An 18,766-nucleotide genomic window follows, 5' to 3' on the forward strand; every position below is an offset into this window, starting at 1 on the left:
TAAGGCAAATTCACAGAAATTGGATTGAGGGAGTGGCAGAGGTTTGGGGGAAGCTGATGGTCTTTGGAAGAAGTGGTGTTCGAAATGCATTTTGACCTGCTGAGATGAAAGCAGGGGAGGACATGATGTATAGAGGGGACAGCCTGAGTGGGGACCCAGACGGAAATCACAGGGCACCTATGGCCAAGTAGAGCAGGACAGCCAAGGAGGAGTCTGAGGAGCTGGAGGATGGGTCAGAACCAAATGCTGCAGGCAGCTGGAGCCAGTCCACTTTCCTTGTCCTGGATAATCGCAAGTCCACAAGCTAGAAATGGGAGAATGACAAGAAGAATGCTCACTGCCACTTCTTGAGTGTTTACTGTCCTTAATGGGAAACTGAAGCATGGTCTAAGTAAGGAAAGCCACCTATCCGCAGTCACCCCACCTGCAGGGGATGGTGCTGTGATTTTAACCTGATAATCTGACTCCATATACTTCAACATTAAGCTTTCAAGGGTGCTCCTCCTTCTCCCTGTTCCATCCAGCTACCAAGTAGTTATCATTCTCTTCCTGCAAGCCCTGGTCCCTGTCACCAGGTATTCTTTGTCTAGAGGGGAAACTGACATTTTCTCTCCATTAGAAGGTCCCCCACCCTATTTCCAAATGACACCTGAGATTGTCTCCTCCTCTTCTACCCCAATGTCACCACTGAAATTGATGCCTTTATGGGTTCCTGCCTGGACTACTGTACTCAGCTCCTCTCCACGTTGCTGCCAGAGGGATCTCACTAAGTCCCATCCTTAATCAGATTATTCCTTTACCTGAAGCCCATCATTGGCTCCTCATTGCTGTTGGCATAAAAACTCAAACACTTCATGTCTCACCTTGCCCACCTCCCCATCATCTCCTGCTGTCCTCACACTTGCACCATCACACCAAAATCCCGGCCATTTCTTAAGTGTGCCGGCCCCACCACAGCGCCGTGCTTCCTCTCCCAGACCTTGTGAGCTTCCTGACGGCTGGGGCCGCTTTCTCTTCTTTAGAGCTCCGCTCACCAGACAGGGTCAGCAAGGGGATACATTCTGTTCGGCTTTACCGGGCACCAAAGGGTTCCCCAGCACTGTCAAAGAGTTCAGGGCCAACCCCTGGTGCTCTGGGACCCTGGCTCGGTTGCAGGGGTCCCAGGCTGTGTTCTGGGTGCTGGTGTACAGTAGTGAGCAGAAAAGGGCCTGATGTGCTGCTCAGAGTTGGGTGTTGAAATCTGAACTGAGGAGTTTGTTCAAAGTTCTGAGTGAAGCAGCAGAAGGGAGGGTCTGGGCTCTCTTGTTCACTGCTACAGCTCTGCTTTTCAGAAGAGCTGGCCCCCTGAAAAGGTGTTGAATGAATAAGGAGTTCAGCTTCCCTCGCTGCTTTGTCAGATTTTGGTGACATTTCCCTGAACCTGATGAGATGGACTGAAATCTCCTTTTCTCTTTTCAAATGACCTCATGACAGGATTACTTTAAGCTCAGATTCATAGGAGTTTGAATTTCTTCCCCAGCCAGTGTGAGGTCTAACAGTCCCTTGCTCTATTCACACACACTCACATAGACACACTCAGAGAGACACACATCCTGGCTTACACTGCACATGTCTCCTGTGGGATTTGACGGACCTGCTCAGGAGCCTTTGGCGGGGAGGGGGTCGGGTGGGGAGGCTGATGACACGGCGAGACAAGGCCTTGTCTGCACTGCACCCCTGCAGATGCTTTTCTCCAGGGATACCCTGGGAGAGGCCCCTCGGCTTGTGGGAACTTTCCCACCGCATTCCACAGGGCAGGAAGTTGACCCCCGAAGTCTTAATTCCACAGTCCTTACTCAGGCAAAATTCCTTTCAGTGGGACCAAATGTGATTGCATGCAAAAACTTACACATTTCAGGAATCGACTCCTTACAAAAACAACTTCGAGATTAAAATGTATTAGGAGAGAAAGATTCACTTAATATTCTGAAACTGCTTACTGAAAACTGAAAATGGAATTTGACAGTTTGCAGTGTAGATCTATGCTCTATCTCTTATCTCACTTGACAGATGGAACTCAGGCTCTACTTGAAAAGCACTGTTTTGCTGGGCAGACTTAAATCCAATTCAGCAGCATCTCTTCCTATACAGACATTGGAGATTTTCTCAGAGGCCAAACATCGCCACCCTGGCCTGAGTAGACCTAGCTCCATCTGGCTGGTGGCAGCTGATGGGCTCAGTGTACGAAATGGCCCAGCTGCACTCACTGGGGAAAGGAAGCCAGAGGAAACATGGGTGGGATTTGATAGGAACTAGGGGTTAGCATGGGGTCCTGCGGACATCAGTCTCCTGGCCTGTGTGTGAAAGGCCAAGGTCAGGGCAGGTGCAAGTTTTTTTGTACTTGCAATACTGACAAGTAAGTGGCAGCCTTGGAGAGTATATAGCAATTGCACTGTTAAGGGTTGCTGACCCTAAAGCATGCAGACTTCCAAATCAGTGACCCTCCAGGCTTCCTATCAGCCCCCTGGGGATAGGAAGGGCAGGGCCACACAGGTGATGGACTGTGATTCCAAAGGCTGGCGTGCCTTCTCTGGGGACTGCAGTGTCCTGCTGCCGGCCCTGAGCCTTTCCAAGGGCTCTGACAGCTCCCTTTGCACGTGGCTTGGGCTCTGTGGTCTGGCGGTATGACCCCAACCCTGACACGTGGCCCTGCTTGGCCCGGATGGCTTGAATTGAGAGGCGGCCCAGCCAGCCAGCCAGCCAGGCTGGGCTTCCCAAGAAGTTAAGAAAACACTCCAAGCCGATGACCAGCGCCCCTGGCCCCAGGGCCTGCCTCGACTTCAGGGTCTGATCTCAAATCTCACCAGGAGAGAGAGAGAGCCCTTTATGTTTACCCTACAAACAGTTGTGTCTTAGTCCGATGCCTCTGTGCCTCAGTTTCCTCATCCTTAAAGAGTGGGGATGACAACACTCCTACTTCGCAGGTTAAGTGTGTAAACGTAGTGCTCGCAATTATTTTGAAGGCTTTCTTCCTTTCTTCCCCCCTTATCATTTTTTGGCTCTCAAGTGCAGAGTAAGTTTTTATTTTTGTCACCCAAACACCCTGCATGTATCACAATACGTCTTTTCTTTTAAAAACAAATCAGACATTGACCGAAAGCAGTCATCATTTTCTGCAGGCAACTGGGTTAGCACCTCCCTTGAGGAATTTACTCAACCCTTCTAGGTGGTTTAGGAGAAACTTCCTGGTTCTAGCATCATTTTAATGTCAGGTAACTGCTACTTATAGGGGGATTATTGCCCACGAAATGATGGGGCCCTCAAGAGAAGGGTGTTTCTTGTTCATTTGGCTTCTCAAGAGGAGATCTCAGAAGATATTTGCATATGGATGAGAAGAAAAGAAAATTAATCGGATACGCCTAAGCTTGATTCTCAGGGTTCCTGCTCAGTCTGCACAAACCAAGCAGCTTCACTTCGCTCTATGCGCAGTCCAGTAACCAGCCATCCAATAACCTGACCATGGCGCTTCCCAAGGCTCATTGGGTGATTAAAATTGGCCCGCAGGACTTCATTACTGTTTACAAAGCTTTTTAGAAGCCTGTGAACTCCAGTTTGGAGCCCCACTCTTAAGGACAGTGATGTATGAAAATACTGTATTCGGATGAAATTTGAAGTACACTTTTCAAGAGTAATTTTTAGGTAAAATTTTAAAATTTAAAAATTTAAAAATTGTTATTCTGTGACATCGGTTCTAGAACATAGTTTCACTGTAGCAGGTTAACTCTTTTAGGTCAAATACAATTTTTGTGGTTGGGAACATTTGGGAGACTCACTGGTTAGGTCCAGGAAAATTATGATACAGAAAGTCTGGTTGGAATGGAATTTAATTTAGCATATTAACAAACAATAATGTTAGCTAACACCTGCAAAGTTTTCATTATGTGCCTGGTACTGTTTTAAGTGATTATGCCTTACATAGTCGTATAAGGTTGGCATACTGTTATTAACACTCCCATTTTGCAGATGGGAAAACTGAGGCACCAGGAAGATGAGTAACTTGCTCAAGGCTATAGATCTCATGAGCGGTAAAGCTGGGACTTACGCCCAAGCATCTGGCTCCAGAGGGTCTGCTTAATTGTCGTGGGCTGCCTGCCTTACAGTTGAGAGGCAGTAGAGCAGAATGGTTAAACATGGCTCCACTTTGCAGATCTGCCACTCCCTCGCTGTGCCACCCTTTACAAGTCACTTAACCTCTCTGTGCTTCCGCTTCTCATTTGTAAATAACTACATTCCTCATACATCTGTCACAAAAGTTAAATGGGATGATGCATGTAACTTGCCCAGGGCAGTTTTCAGTAAACATAAGATATTATAATCACAGACTCTAAGACCCTCACAGCAGAAAACCAAACTCAAAACCTACTTCTTTAATTCCTTATGTAGTTTTATGACAGTGTAGTTTCCACTGGAGGAATTAAGATGAATATTTTTTGAGTTTGAATTATTTTACCCCAAGAATTCTCTTCAAAGATCTCAGATCATCCTACTTGAATTCCATCACCATTTTCCCAGTCCTCCATCGAGGCCAGTTTTGCGTCATTGTTTTGGTTTGAAATAAGAAGGCATGCCATCCCCTCCCCTCGGCCTCCTGTGTGAAATCAGTGAGCAGCCAGCTCAGTTCTCTGCTGTGAGCACTATTCTCTCCTTTGGAAGGAGAAGTGACAGCAGTCCCCAACATATTCCTGTGAATTCGTTTATCACATCCTTCCTCAGTGCTGAGGTAGGGGTGGGTCGGGGTTGTGAATTTGGGGCAGGGCTCAGGAAGAGAGGAACTAAAGTAGGGGACGGTGAGAGATCAAGGAGTCACAAAGGAGAACTGAAAGCCGAACAAGGGAGATAAAAAAGGAGAGGCTGCCTACCCAAGACAATTTTGTTTTGAGCTGTTCCTATTTTTAAAAAAATAAATTTTAAGATGGCAACAAAAGACACAACACAAAATCTCCCATCTTAACCGCATTAAGGGCACAATTCGGTGGCATTCATTACATATGCAGTGTTTTGCTATCATCACCAGCATCCATTACCAAAACTTTCTCATGAACCCAAAGAGAAACCCTGTACCCATGAAGCAAGGACTCTCCATTCCCCCTCCCCTCAGGCCCTGGAAACTTGTTCTCTACTTTCTGCCTCTTTGAATTTGCTTATTCTATAAGCATGTAAGTGAAGTCATACAATGTTTGTCTTTTGTGTCTGGCTTGTTTCACTCAACGTGATGTCTTCAAGGTTCATCCGTGTTGTAAGATTTTCCTATTCTTGACTCTTGGGATTCTGTTACACAAAATAGTGTACACCTCCTTCTCTATGAGTCCTTTTCTCAAACATGCATCGACCTGTAATTATTACGGCACAAAATTTGCAAATTTGCACGTCACGCCTATCATGGCCCGTTAAGACTGCAGGACTCTGAAGCAGTCCTGGCTCTTGTGATATTCCAAAATTTTTTTTGTATCTATCAACTATCCTCAAAAAATGTTCAAAACAGTAATTATTTCCCTTCAAGTTGTCTTCTCCTGTGAAATAACTAGAATTATAAATGCTAGTGACCTCCCGTAAAGCCTAAATCTGTGTTATCAGAAGCTATTTGTATATATTACGGCTATTATTTGCAATAATAATTATAAAATACAGCTTCTGCTAAGTTCTTGGATGAAAGTATGCCCCACTTTCAGTAGATCAGCCCTCTCGAGCTTCACCCTGTAAATGCTATGTTCATTTCAGAAAATATTTTGATTAGTAACAGTTGGGTTGTTGTTGTTGCTTTAAATGTTAGCGCTTCCCCTTGAGAGGGTGCTGTGTGCTGGGCCCAAACCAAACAAGATCTGTGATTATTTAAAGAAGCTACTTGGACTCCCCAGTCCATTCATCCCTTTTAGATACAAAAATAACATATTGTTTTATCTGTGAGTATAAGAATCCTTTTTCAAAGGAAATAAAAAGAGCAGACAGTTTCCTTCCTGGCTAATTCATGAGCCTCTTTTCGAATCTGTTGAACATAACCACAGACACAACTCGTTTGCCTGGTTTTGTTTCCTAAAACTAACCTGACAAGAAAGGGCAGGGTGAGGTTTACGTATGGGTATGATAGGAAATCAACTCGAAACCTCGGGAGCATCTCGCGGCCACCCTAGTGATGAGAATTAATTATTTAGACCGGCGATATAAAATCTCCGGGCAGGTACTCCCTGCATCTGTTTTGAACACCATTTGGGGATCAAAGTTGTATTCAATGAGTTCGAAGTATATAAATTCAAGCTATTGCATCTAACTCATACTTACAGGCTTTCCTAAGGTCCAGATGATACCCACGTATAAAATTCTTCTTATTCGGAATTCCCTTTATATAGACTAAAACCAGCTTCCCTGAAACTTCACCACCATCTTCTTCCCTTGTCCTGAGTGTAAAAGAATGAGTTGAATGCCCCCCTCTGTAAAAAGCTCCTCAAGCATTTAAAGAAAACAATCATGTTGCTCCAAACCTGTCTCTTTTTTAGACTAAACATCCTCATTTCCTTGCACTCCTCTATCATTACCATATCCTGGATATGGCTGCATTTATGTATGCTTCTCCTATAAATAAGCACAATATTTCAGGTGTGGTTGATTATTGCAATCACTTTTCTCGACAAACCACAATTTTTAGGCAGGAGGGTTGGATATAGGCAACACTGAGAGCAGAGAAAAACGAATTATAAAAGAGAGGGAGAAGCAAGGGAGAAGGCAGAATGACTATAAAAAGGAGAGACAAGAATTCAGAAAGCATGGCAGCCGGCGGTTGTCTCCAGCCGCCTTGCAAACTCAAACATTTCTGTAAGTGGTATTGAAGGTTGATGCCACACAAGGGGGAAAAGGTCCCAAGTCAGACGTGCCAGCTCATCAGAAAGTTCTGTGGACTACTCAATAGGAACTACTTAGCACTATTTAGACTTGAGTATTGCCGAAGGAGATAGCAATGAAGAAGATGCAGAGTCGCCTTCTCTGTCCCTTCTCGCCATCCCCTCCTTACCTGCCCCCTTTGCCTGGCAAATCCAACATCCTAAAGGCTGATCCGAGAGAGCAAGCCATACTCCATATTCATTTTTGCCTCTGTTAACCCATAAGCCCTTAGTAGCGGCATTGTGTAGTCTTTTTTCTACAAAGTTACCTGTAGGAGGACCTGAAAATGCCTGTCGACTTGATTCTAATTGTTTCGCGTGCACCTCCATCCTCCAACTAGGTTTTCGGAGCCCACTGAGGCCTGCATGCCCATGCCCTTCCTAGGCCAGGGAAAATTATTAAGTTGTTGAGTTAACTACTAATTGAATATAACCCTTCTCTCTTGCCCTAACCTGTGTTTCAAAGTATTTCTTTTTTCTGACATTTAATGGTTTTCTAAATAGATTAATCCAACAAACATTTACCAAGTTCTGTAGGATATAAAAATGAACAAGCTAGGAGAGCAGAGAGGACAGATGACAGTGTGATGGGGGGGGGTCAGGTAGAGAGAAAGTGGCATGAGGGGAAAGGTGAATTTTAAAGGAGGAGCAGGATTGTTCAGGGGGAAACAAGTCGGATAGGGAGGCTATTTAGATAAAAAGAAAATGATGTGCACAGGGCGAGAGGTGGGAGGTGCGTGGTGTTTTCAGGGACTCACAAATAGGTTCCTACAGCTGGAGTGCTGGGGGCCCAGGGGTGTGGCAGGGAGGAGAGAAGAAGCTGGAGAAGGAGCCTCGCAGAGGGCCTTGTGTGTCCAGATGAGGATAACAGGCAATTGGGAACCACTGGAAGGGTTTTAAGCAGGGAAGTAACCCAAGCCTAAGCTTTGCCATTTTAAAAGGTCACTCTAGATTGTGGGGGGCATCGGCGGACGGTATGAGAAGTAGGCAGTCCTGTCGGGAGGCTCAGAGGTGGTGCCAAGAGACAATGGTGTTGGAACGGCAGCTGCCAGCTGCGATGGCCTGAAAGAGTCCAGAGGCTCAGCGCCGCCGTGCTGCATGCTGCGGCCTGGCAGACAGACAGCTTCTCAGGGGGCTCGGGAGGGAGAGGAGGAGGGGTGGGGAGTGCTCTGTGGTTTACACGGATGTAGATGTGAGTCTCAGCCTCGCCACTTCTTAGCTGTGTGATTTTGAGCAACTGACAACTTCTGTGAGTCTCCGACCTCCCCGTCTGTAGACGGAGGGTGATGCCACTTCTTACGTACTCTGGTGAGATGAAATATGTGAAGTATCCAGCTCAGTGGCTGCACATAAAGGTAGTAAATGAATATTCTTTCGTGCTGAGGGTTGGGAGTGGGTGTGGGTGCAGGGATACGTCGGTCAGGCCCCGGCCTTGAAGTGTACAGTTCAGTAGGAACAGGAGCCCCTCGATTCCTGAGTAATACTAAAAATCAGAATAAAATAAGTACCTACTCAAGAGCCAAGAACCATGCATGGGGTGGGAGAGCAGAGAAACAAATGAGTATCTGACTTCACTGTCAGCTCCGAGGCCATCACAGGGTAGAAACCACGGAAGGCGGCCCTAGGCGCTAAGGAGGGTTTGCAGACGTGGGGCCTGGGGCCCAGACAAAGGACAGTCTAGTGTGTGTTAACACCACGGACCAAGGCCATACTTGGCACTCGATGGTGAACCGGCTCCTCTGTGGCCAGGGGAACAGGCTCCAACCCAATCAGACAGTCTCCCCCGGCCACTGAGCTGCTCGCGGGCGTCAGAGGGACCGCAGCAGGCCTCCCAGGGAGAAGCAGGACAAACGGACAGGTGGTGGCCAACCTGGTGAGCAGGAGAAACTCGCAGGTGTCGTAAAGCACAATCTTAGACGGCATGTCTGTGCGACAGCCAGAGCAGACCGGGAGAGAGCGGGGAGGGAACGGGAGCAGAGGCTTTGGGGGGACCTATAAACCCAGTACGAATGTCGTTGCTTCGCACCCGGGCTCTTGCATGCCATTGGGTCCCCCTGGCCGCTGCCGGCCCACGTTCCCTAGGAGAGGAGTGCATGGACAGACACCTGGCAAGGACAGGCAGACAGGCAGACATGCTCCGTGCTGGAGTCCAAGGGGAGCATTCAGCAGCCCCCTTGGCCCACCATTACCTGGCAGCGCGGTTTCCCTTGGTCAGTTCAGCAGTCTGTGGGGTTCATAGCAGCTTCTGGCTTGTGGACTGTGGGGTCCTCCTTGCTGCTGCTGCTCCCTCTCACAGCTCTCCACCCCCGGCCCCCACCCCCAGGTCCCTGACCTCTTGCAGCGCTCCCTGAGGGCCACGTGTGGAGTCCTGGTTAGAAGCAGATCAGCGACTGCTGGGAGAAGGTGCCCAGGGGAGAGGCGCGCTTAGCAGACAGCTGTGTCCATGTGGGAGCTGAAGGCGGGAGGGTTACTTGCAAACAAGACGACTGGGGAGACAAACAGGACCATGGCGAAAAGCATTTAGGGGATACCACCTTCTTCCCCCTTTGCCCAAAGTATAAACTTCTTGTGGAATCATTTCCAATTCTCAGGAGACTCTCTAAAATCAACTCTAGTAATAAAAAAACAGGGATGATGTGTTTTAGGGTCTGAATCCTGAGAGTTAGCAGCTTTAAGCTGTAGAAGTACAGGGCCTTCTCCTCAGTGCCTCCAGAAGTCCTTGCATATTCCAAAGCCTTCTGGTGAGCGCTTGGAACAGGGTCCATCTTTTTATGTGAAACCTCAGAGTGGCTCAATATGCCATAGATATTTACCACTAAGAGGTGCCAATTTGATATTTCATGGTGCCGTGAATTTTATGTTCTGCATAATTCTTGGCACTGAGGATTGACGCTGAGGTCTAAACTATTTTCTAAATGGAAGCCACATGGCCGCGGCCTGGGCCAGGGTGAAGCCTCAGCAAGCAATCTGCGCCTGTAAGGGGGACGCACTTGGAAGGCTTCTCTTGAATGTGGTCTGTCTAGTACATGGTGATTCTCTCTGACAATATTCTGCAGCCTACGCCATGTTAAAAACCAGCTTACAAAAACATTTGGAAGCGCCGCATGTGTCTTAACTCGTGGGAAATGGAAAAGGAAAGAGGATGTGCGATTGCAAGTGCGTGTTTTTTTTATCCCTGCCTACACCGTCTCCTGCCTTCTGGGACCCCTTTCTCACAGGTGTGGGGTCTCCTGCCCTTCCCGTTGAGTCGGGGTGGGCAGCGTATAGCAGCTAGGGTGCTGGGACCCCTTCCCTGCTGGGACTGGGCTGGCATGAGTAGTTCCCAGCCAGTGCCTTCACCTTCAGCCTTACCAGCCAGGAGCCGGCAGCCCCCGCCCAGAGATGAGAGGAGGTCAGCGAAAGGAGCAGACTGGAGAGGACTGCGGGAGACGAGGAGGTAGAAAGTTAAACAAACAGGGAAGTAGATGTCTGAGCAATTTCTTGTTGCTGTCCCCAGCAGCTGTTCACCTTGAACGGTGAGGTATGCGGAGCTCTCCGCGGTTCCCCTCCAGTTGGTGGCTCTGCAATGATAGATGCCCTCGTCCTCTTCTGTGACTCTTTCAATAAGCAGCGTGCTGCTTCCTGGTCCTAAAATAATTCCTGGGGAGCGAGAGATGTTTAGATTAGTGGGCCTGGGTGACAAACAAAAACAGCCACTTCTGTAACACACTCCTCTTCCTAGCATTATGAATTCAGACAAGGAAATCCGAGCTCTGCTTAACTTGGGGCTGTGCTGCTTATTTGTTTTCTCTCGGTCCAGGATCTTAGAGTAGCACCTTTGCCAGGGCAGCAGAGCTGGGAAAGCCAGACTGGGAGGTGCAGCTCTGACCAAGGCCACTCGCTGAGCAGAGAGAGCCGAGGAGGTGCTGCTCTGCCCTGGGACCTGCAGCAGGAAGCTGGCTGATGTAGTAATGACAGCCAGCACTCGATGCCTCCTATGCTAGGCATTCATGCAAGACACCATTCAAATCCCAACATCCACAGCCACCTGGAAGGTGTTATTGTCTCCATCTGACAAAGGAGGAAACGGATTTGGCAAGGTGAGGTCCCTTGACCAAGAGCGTGCCTTTAGACTGAGGGCATGTGGGGCACAGCGGCCAGAGGACCCACCTCTCCTTGGGCACAGAGCCCGGTGAGGCAGAGGCTGGTGCTGCAGGGCCTGGGCTCCTGGGTCACACCCCACTTTAACCCAGCATGTCACTTTACTTAACCTTTCTAAGTCTCAGCTTCCTCCACCTAAAGATGAAAAGGAAAGCACTTCCTACTTGGTAAATGAGAAGACAAAGGGCAAACACCTGACACACAGTGCATGCTCAGCAAATGGAAGCTTACGTATCCCTCTGGGGCCTGGGGGGTGGAAGCAGCAGCCTGAGTTTCCAGACTCCAGCTTCAAGATCTCGAGGCTTCAACACCTCGTCACCACAAATGCATTGGTCAGTTCCTATTAACACCTGGCAAACACACAATAGAATCTCTCTCTCAGATACACACACACACACACACACACACACACTTACAGTGCACACACATACACTAGCAAGCAGAAAATGCTTAACGACTGAGGATGAATAAATGTAGCATCGCATAGCCAATTCAGTGTGAAGTTTGGATCAGGAGGAGGATCAGTCAGGACAGGAGTACTTAGGAAAGGCTTCCTGGAGGGAGGAGTGGGCCTGGGGCTGAGCCCTGAAAGCATGTGCAGAGGTGAAGTAAGAAAGGACGGCATTCTGATTGAGAGAGACACAGCATGAGGAGAAGGCGGGAAGTTGACACGAGTATGCACTGGTTGCTTCTTCTGGAAGAGTGATCACACTGGTGGACTAGACGACAGGCTATATTCCATCATTTAAATAGTTTGTATTTCCCCTGATTACATGATTATAAAAGATATATTCAATATAGAAAGTTTGAAAAATACTCAAAAGCATCAAAATGAAAACGTAAAGAGAAAAAGAAAGTACAAAAAACTACAATCTCATCCCAGATCTTTTTTCTTTCCAATCTTTTTTAAGCGGACTTTTTTGCCTAGTTTGTTCATTCATATAAAAAACATTTGTTGCACTCCACTGTGTACTAGACACAATGCTAGGTACTGGTGATACAGTAAGAAGCAAGGCAAATAAATCCCCTGCCTACAAAGAGCTTGAATTTGTTTTGGAGAGAGACAAATAAGTAAGATAATTTTTGGTAGTGGTGAAGTCTAGGAAGAAATTGAATGAGGTTCAGAGGAGCAAGGTTGGCAGGGGAGGAGGCGCTTTCAGGCAGAGTGGTCAGGAGGCCCTGAGGAAAGGACATTTGAGCAGAGATCCAGGAGATGGGAAGCATGAGGCATTTGAAGATCTGGGTGAGGGCATTTTAGGCTTAGGAAGTAGCAAATATCAGTCTCCATGGGGCAGGAATGGGTTCATTTAAGGACCAAGCAGAAGAAATGAGCACTGGACTGGGTAGGTCAGGTGTGGCCATGCCATTAGGATTTAGGATTTTTTGCTGATGCAGTGGAAAGTCAGCGATAGTTATAAGGCTGCGTGGAGACAGGGAGAGCAGTTAGCTGGCTATCGAAGTTGTCCAGTGAAAGTTACAGCAGCGTGGGCTGGAGTGACATGTAGGAAGTGGTAAGAATTGGTGGATTTGGAGAGTTTTTTGCAGGTGGAACCAACTGGGCTCACTTATAGATTGTGTGATTTGTGAGAAAGAATGATAAAAGGTTGTGCTCAAATTTAATTCTACTGGGAAAAGGGTGGTACTTCTCCAGAGATGGGGAAGATTGGGAGGGAGCAAGTTTGAGGGAGAAAACACAAGAGTTCTGTTTGCACATATCAAGTTTGAGGTTCCTCTTTCATGGGGAGCTTCGGGAGGTGATCAGAGCCAGAGACAATGATATGAAGTTGGCACCCAGAAGGCCTTTAAAGCCATGGAATGGAAACACCTCATGGGAAGTGGGGTACAGAAGTGAGGGTGTCCAAAGCTGAGCACTGGGAACTTCCAAGTGAGAAGAAGAGGAAGTAGCAACAGAGACGAAGACACAGTGGCTCACAAGATGGCAAGAAAACTGGGAGAGCATGGTTCCTAGAGCCCCAGCAAAGGGCTTCATCGAGGAGGGAGGGTCAGCCATGCTCCGTGTGCTGAGAGCCTAAGAGGAAGGGAGATAATGAGTGCCAGATTTGACAACCAGCAGTTCCAGGGATTGTGGAAGCACGAGCGTTAAAGAGAGGATAAGAGGTGAAGGAATGCTGATGGCCTTCTTGCAGGAGGCAGCTGCAGAATGACATGAGGTCGAGGGTTGATGTCTTTTTGAAGATGTGAAATTTTATAGCATGCTCATAGGCTGAAGGGAATGATCCAGCATGGAGAAGGCAAAATTGGTGATGTGGATCGCTGACGAGGTGACAGAGGATGGAATCTAGTGGCTGAGCTGACCTTGGAAGGAGTAAGGACAGTTAGTTCACTTTCACAGGAAGGATGACAGAGAAGAAAGGGACAAGTAGGTTGGACCATTGGGTGACAAATGTTCTCCAAAAGTAAAAGGTAATCATCTGTTTAAAGTGGCAAAATGGAGGGAATTTTGGAGGTTTGAAGATGGAGACAAAGGTGTGAAACAGTGAGCTGGAGAGAAAGAAAACAAATTCAATACTGAGGAGTCATAAGCGGCTCCCCAATGCTTATACAACTTTACATATTTCCCTTTTTCCCTCTCTAATATTATTACACAAGTATTTCCCCATGTTCTTCTATACTTTGAGTATGATCATCCATTCTGTGCTTGGGCCATATCACCGACTGGGAAATTCCCCTCTTGAAGGGCGTCAGGTTATATCTGGTTTGTAACTATAACAGTACAATTAACTTCTTTGAGCATAAAGATTTTTCTATATTCAGATTATGTCCTAAGGATAGATTCCTACACACAGAGTTTTTAGGTCAAAAGCTCTTGATTTATATTACCAAATAGTCTTCCAAAAAGATCAAACCAATAAACAGTTCTATGAGCACTGGATAAGAGTCCATTTTCGAATGGTACCATCTAAATGCCAAAAAAGCAAAACACTCTGCTGATTTGATAGATCAAGAGTATTGGTGGTTTAATTTGTATTTCTTTGAACACTGTCTTATGAGCTTGTTAGCCATTTTCATTTTCAGAACATCTTTTGTGAGTAGTTGATTGGAAAAGGTGAACTCAAACTAAGGAAAGCTTTGAAATCCTGGTTGGGGAGTTCCAATTCAATGCAGAAAGAAATAAAGGGTCCCGAAGATTTTTGAATGTGGAAGTGACATAATGAAAGCGACGTTAAAGGAAGTTTAGTCTAGAAGGAGAATACAGGATGGACTGGAAGGAGGAATTCTTGTTGCAATTCAGGCAAGGAATGATGAGGCCCCAATCTAGGATGGTGGGAAAGGAAGTGGAGAGGAAGAAATGGAAACAGCCACTTTGTGGAAACAATCTATAGGAACTGGTGTTTTATTGGATATTGGGAATAAAGAGAGATGAGTAAAAAAGATGTTTCCAGGATTTTAAGCCTAGATAACATTGAAAAATGAGTGTTTTACCTTGCAAGCTTGGCTAAGCCATTTAATCTCCTTGGGACCGTTTTCCTGTCTGTAAAATAAGGATAATATATTCTCAGCCTATTTCATGGGAGTGCTGTGAGGAACCATTGAGATCATATAAGTGGAGGTGCTTTGAAAAGCTTAAGATGTGGTCTAATTGGCAATGCTGAGAGTTGAGGTTATTATGGCTAGATGGTGGGTGGTCAGTGCAATGGGCATTCACATCCCCGCTCCCCTGTAGTCACAGGCCTCTCCATTGTAGTAAGCCTGAGCCGAGACCCATTTTCTATCACTCAAATCACAATTTAAGGCCAACACTGTGAATGAATAAAGTCAAAGGACGTGGGTTTCATCCAGGTAGAAGGACGTGTCATGGTGGAAAGCGAGGGGATAGGCCTAAGGATGCGGTTGGGCTTACACTACCATCTGGCGGGGGGTGGGGGCAGGGGACACAGCATAAGAGGTGCCCCACATCAACAGGCAGAGCTCATCTTCCTGCCAGGCCTCCCCATTGCACCCTAAGAGACAGCACACAACACAGGTGTGGGCACACCAGAGAAGGCCCTGAGACTCAGGGCCAGGCCCCTTCCCATTCCCATTGGAATTGCTGTGTATTTTTCTTCTCACAAAAATCAGCCGGTCGCTGCCCTTACTGCCTTTTCCAAGCCCTTCAATCTTCCGCCCATACTTCATTCATAATGTCTCCCTAGCTCTGAAAAGCCTTAACCTGTTCATACTCTCTTTTTCTGATCTGATCCCCACGTTGTAGGACCTGTTCTACTGACATGCTTGCCTCTTAAGATGGGTTCTACTTCTAGTTCAATTTTAACTGTTTTCATTGTGATTAACTTCAAACACGAAAAGGTCAGTAAAAACATAACTATGTACCCACCATAAGACAATTGGATGTCAACATTTTGCTTTATTTGCTTTAGTGCTCCCTCTCTATTTTATAGGAAATAAATTTGTATTTTTATTTATAGGTACTTTATAAAATAGGTACTTTATCCCTACCTTCTCTCTATCTCCCCAGAGGTATCACTCTCCTGAAGTTGGTGTCTATCATTTTTTTTTGTCTATCATTCATATGCATGTTTTTGTACTTTTTCTATATATGTATGTGTTGCCGTACATTATATAGTGTGATGGTTTGAAGCTGCATGAATGCAGCTTTCTGACATGCTGACTGAAGGGTTTTTTGCCATGACTCAACAGCTTCAGAGGCACATCTTCAGTAGGGTAATATCTAGGCATTTTGTGAAGTTTAACCATTCCAGAACCTCCATTTTTGCCACCACCAATGGGTTTTGTGGCAGTAGCAAGAACCTTCTCCTTTTTCTTTTCAATCCTGGATTCAGCTGCTGAATATTTCCTCTTGTACATGGCTTTTCTGGAATACATGGCAGTCGGGGATATCTGCCAATTCCTCTGACGAGGACTGAGTTTTGGCTGCAGTGAGGCTTCCCCTTCTTGGGCTTTTGTTCTTGAGGCTCCCCTTCTCAACCTTGCCATGGCATCAGCCTTCTTGCTTCAGGCTTCTGCTCCATAGTAACCGGCTTCTCAGTCTTTCCACCCACCATCTTGTAAGATGAGAAAGAGAACGAAAGACCCCCAGACTTTGCAATTGATGGCAAAATGATGGGTGTGAAATGGTATTTTGTGTTGTTTTAATTTATATTTCCCTGATTACTAATTAGGTGAAACATATTTTTACCTTTTTTTTTTTTTTTTTTTTTGGCCGTTCAGACTTCTTTTTCTGTGAATTGCCTATTCATATTTTTTGCCCATTTTTTTCTATTGGCCTATTGGTCTTTTTGCAATGATTTTAGGATTCTTAATACGTTTTGGATGACAATCCTTTGTTGGTTAAATGTGTTGCAAATCTTCCATCCTATGAACAGTTTTTAAAACTTTGTTTATGGTGAATTTTTAATACAAAAGCTTTTAAAAGTTTACTGTAGTCCAATTTATCAATAGTCTCTATTATAACTTATGCTTTTTGTTACTTGTTTAAAAAATCTTTTTCTGGCCTATTTCTTCTAAAAATAAAAAAATCTGGTTAAAATATATATCTAGAGTCTTACTTTTTTCATATTTAGGTATCTAATCTATCTATATTTGTAGGCAGAGGTCATAGTGAGATAAGGATCTATTTCTTACCATATAAAGAGCCCATCATCCTAGCACCATTTATTGAATAATCTATTCATTTGCCACTGAGTCATGGGGACAACTTTATCAGACACTAAGTTTCCATATAACTGTGGTTCTGTTTTCTCAGCTCTTGTTCTAGTTTGCTAAGCTAGTGAAAGCAGATACCATAAAATGTGTTGGTTAACTATGGGAATTTATTAGCTTACAAGCACACAGTTTTGAAGCCATGAAAGTGTCCACATCAAGGCATCATCAAGACAGTCTTTCTTCCTAAGACTGGCTACTGGCAATCCTGGACTTCTCTGTCATACTGCAAGGCACATGGCAGTGTCTACTGGTCTTTCCCTTCTCTTCCAGATTTCGTTGCTTTCAGCTTCTCACTTCCACGGCTTTTTCTCCCTTTGTCTGCATTTCATTTTCTTATGAGGTGTGGTAGTTAGATTCAGTTGTCAGCTTGGCCAGGTGAAGGCGCCTAGTCCTGTTGCTGTGGACATGAGCCAATGGTATGTGAACCTCATCTCCAGTTGGCTAGGAGGCATGCCTGCTGAAATGAATTGACTTAATTGGCTGGTGCTTAAATGAGAGAGTGCAACATAGCACAGCCCAAGCAGCTTGGCATATCTCATCTCAGTACTCGTAGCTCAGTCCAGGTCTTTGGAGATGCAGAAAGGAATCACCCTGGGGAAAGTTGTTGGAACCCACAGGCCTGGAGAGAAGGCCAGCAGAGATTACCCTGTGCCTTCCCACATAAGAAAGAACCTCAGTTGAAAGTTAGCTGCCTTTCCTCTGAAGAACCAACAAAATAAATCCCCTTTTATTAAAAGCCAATCCATCTCTGGTGTGTTGCATTCCAGCAGCTAGCAAACTAGAACATGAGGACTCCAGAAAAGAATTAGACCTACCCTGAATGAGGTGGGTCACAACTTAAATTAAGATCCTGCTCACCAAAAGATCCTACTTACAAGGGATCTACACCCACAGAAATGGATTAACTTTAAGAACATACTTTTCTGGGATACGTAGAGCTTTGGATTATCACAGCTCTCTATCTTTTCACAAAGGCCTATTTATCTATCCATGCACCAACCCATCGTTTAAGTTACTATTTCTTGATAATACACCTCGGCACCTAGTATGGTATGACCTCTTTTTCTTCAAAGGTGTCTTAGCTAGGCTTAGCCATTTATACTTCAATATGATTTTCAGGTTCAGCTTGTCAAACTCTATCAAAAGCACTGTTGAGATTTTGATTGGAATTCCACTGAACTATATAATAATTTGGAGTAATTGCCATATTTATTTTTGGCTTGAAGCATAAGAGATTGCCAATATTTTGATCTACAGAAATGGCAATTCAATAATGGCTACCTAATAATAAATGTTCCTATCCAAGAATATTAAATGTCATTGAGTTATTTAGGTCTTCTTATGTCATTTAATAGTTTTATGATTTTCTCTATAAAGATCATGCTTTTCTTTAGTCAGATTTATTCCTAGATATGTTGACACTTTCATTGTTAGGGAAAATGGTCTTCCCTTTGAAGGAACCTCTCTCTGAACTTTCTCTTTCCCCTTTGGGTATTAATCATCAGAACTAACATGTGGAATTCACTTAGCAACATGATGCTCCACTTTTTGTTGCTGAGATAATTTAATTGCAGTCTTGCTTGCTTCTAGAGGGATGGCCTAAGTCATTTCCATATGCTTGTTTATGTATTTCAATGGCTTCTGACACAGAATACAGATTCTTCAACTGCTAAAAACATAAAACTCCCCATAGAAACTCATTATTTATGTCCCTTTACTGTAAGAAGCTGTATCACATTGTAACAATAGTCCCAGAGCAAGAGTTGCAAATGTAGGTGCATTCAGGGGTCACCTCGGAGGGGGACCGTATCTACAGAACATGGAAGCCTTATCTCCCATCTAAAGGTGGAATCCCCTACTCAGCTCCACCCAGTTGGGAATTTGGGTCTGAGGTTGTCTTCTGAGTTTTAAAAAGAAGGGAAAAGACTGTTTTTTTTTTGTTGTTGTTGTTATTGCTTCTGGTTTTTTAGATGTGAAAGCTCATGATTTTAAAATGTTGACATCCAAGACACGTATAAATTTACTGTGAG

General features: G+C 45.3%; 1 protein-coding gene and 1 long non-coding RNA gene across 5 annotated transcripts in view; one reads left to right on the forward strand and one right to left on the reverse strand.

Moving 5' to 3' along the window:
• The window catches only part of FLT1 (fms related receptor tyrosine kinase 1), a 170,208-nt gene that overhangs the window by 36,945 nt on the left and 114,497 nt on the right, over positions 1-18,766 (reverse strand). For 2 of the 3 annotated variants that reach the window (XM_077158937.1, XM_077158936.1), the window contains exon 15: positions 10,419-10,550. The exons of the other annotated variant lie outside the window; for it this stretch is intronic. In XM_077158937.1, the coding sequence (XP_077015052.1) occupies positions 10,419-10,550 (132 nt within the window). The remainder of the gene's footprint in view (positions 1-10,418; positions 10,551-18,766) is intronic. 3 annotated transcript variants of the gene reach the window in all.
• The window catches only part of LOC143681692 (uncharacterized), a 48,238-nt gene that overhangs the window by 13,476 nt on the left and 15,996 nt on the right, over positions 1-18,766 (forward strand). The gene's annotated exons all lie outside the window — the stretch shown is intronic.

This window comes from Tamandua tetradactyla, chromosome 4 (assembly GCF_023851605.1).
Source record: "Tamandua tetradactyla isolate mTamTet1 chromosome 4, mTamTet1.pri, whole genome shotgun sequence".
In the NCBI taxonomy this organism is placed as follows: domain Eukaryota; kingdom Metazoa; phylum Chordata; class Mammalia; order Pilosa; family Myrmecophagidae; genus Tamandua; species Tamandua tetradactyla.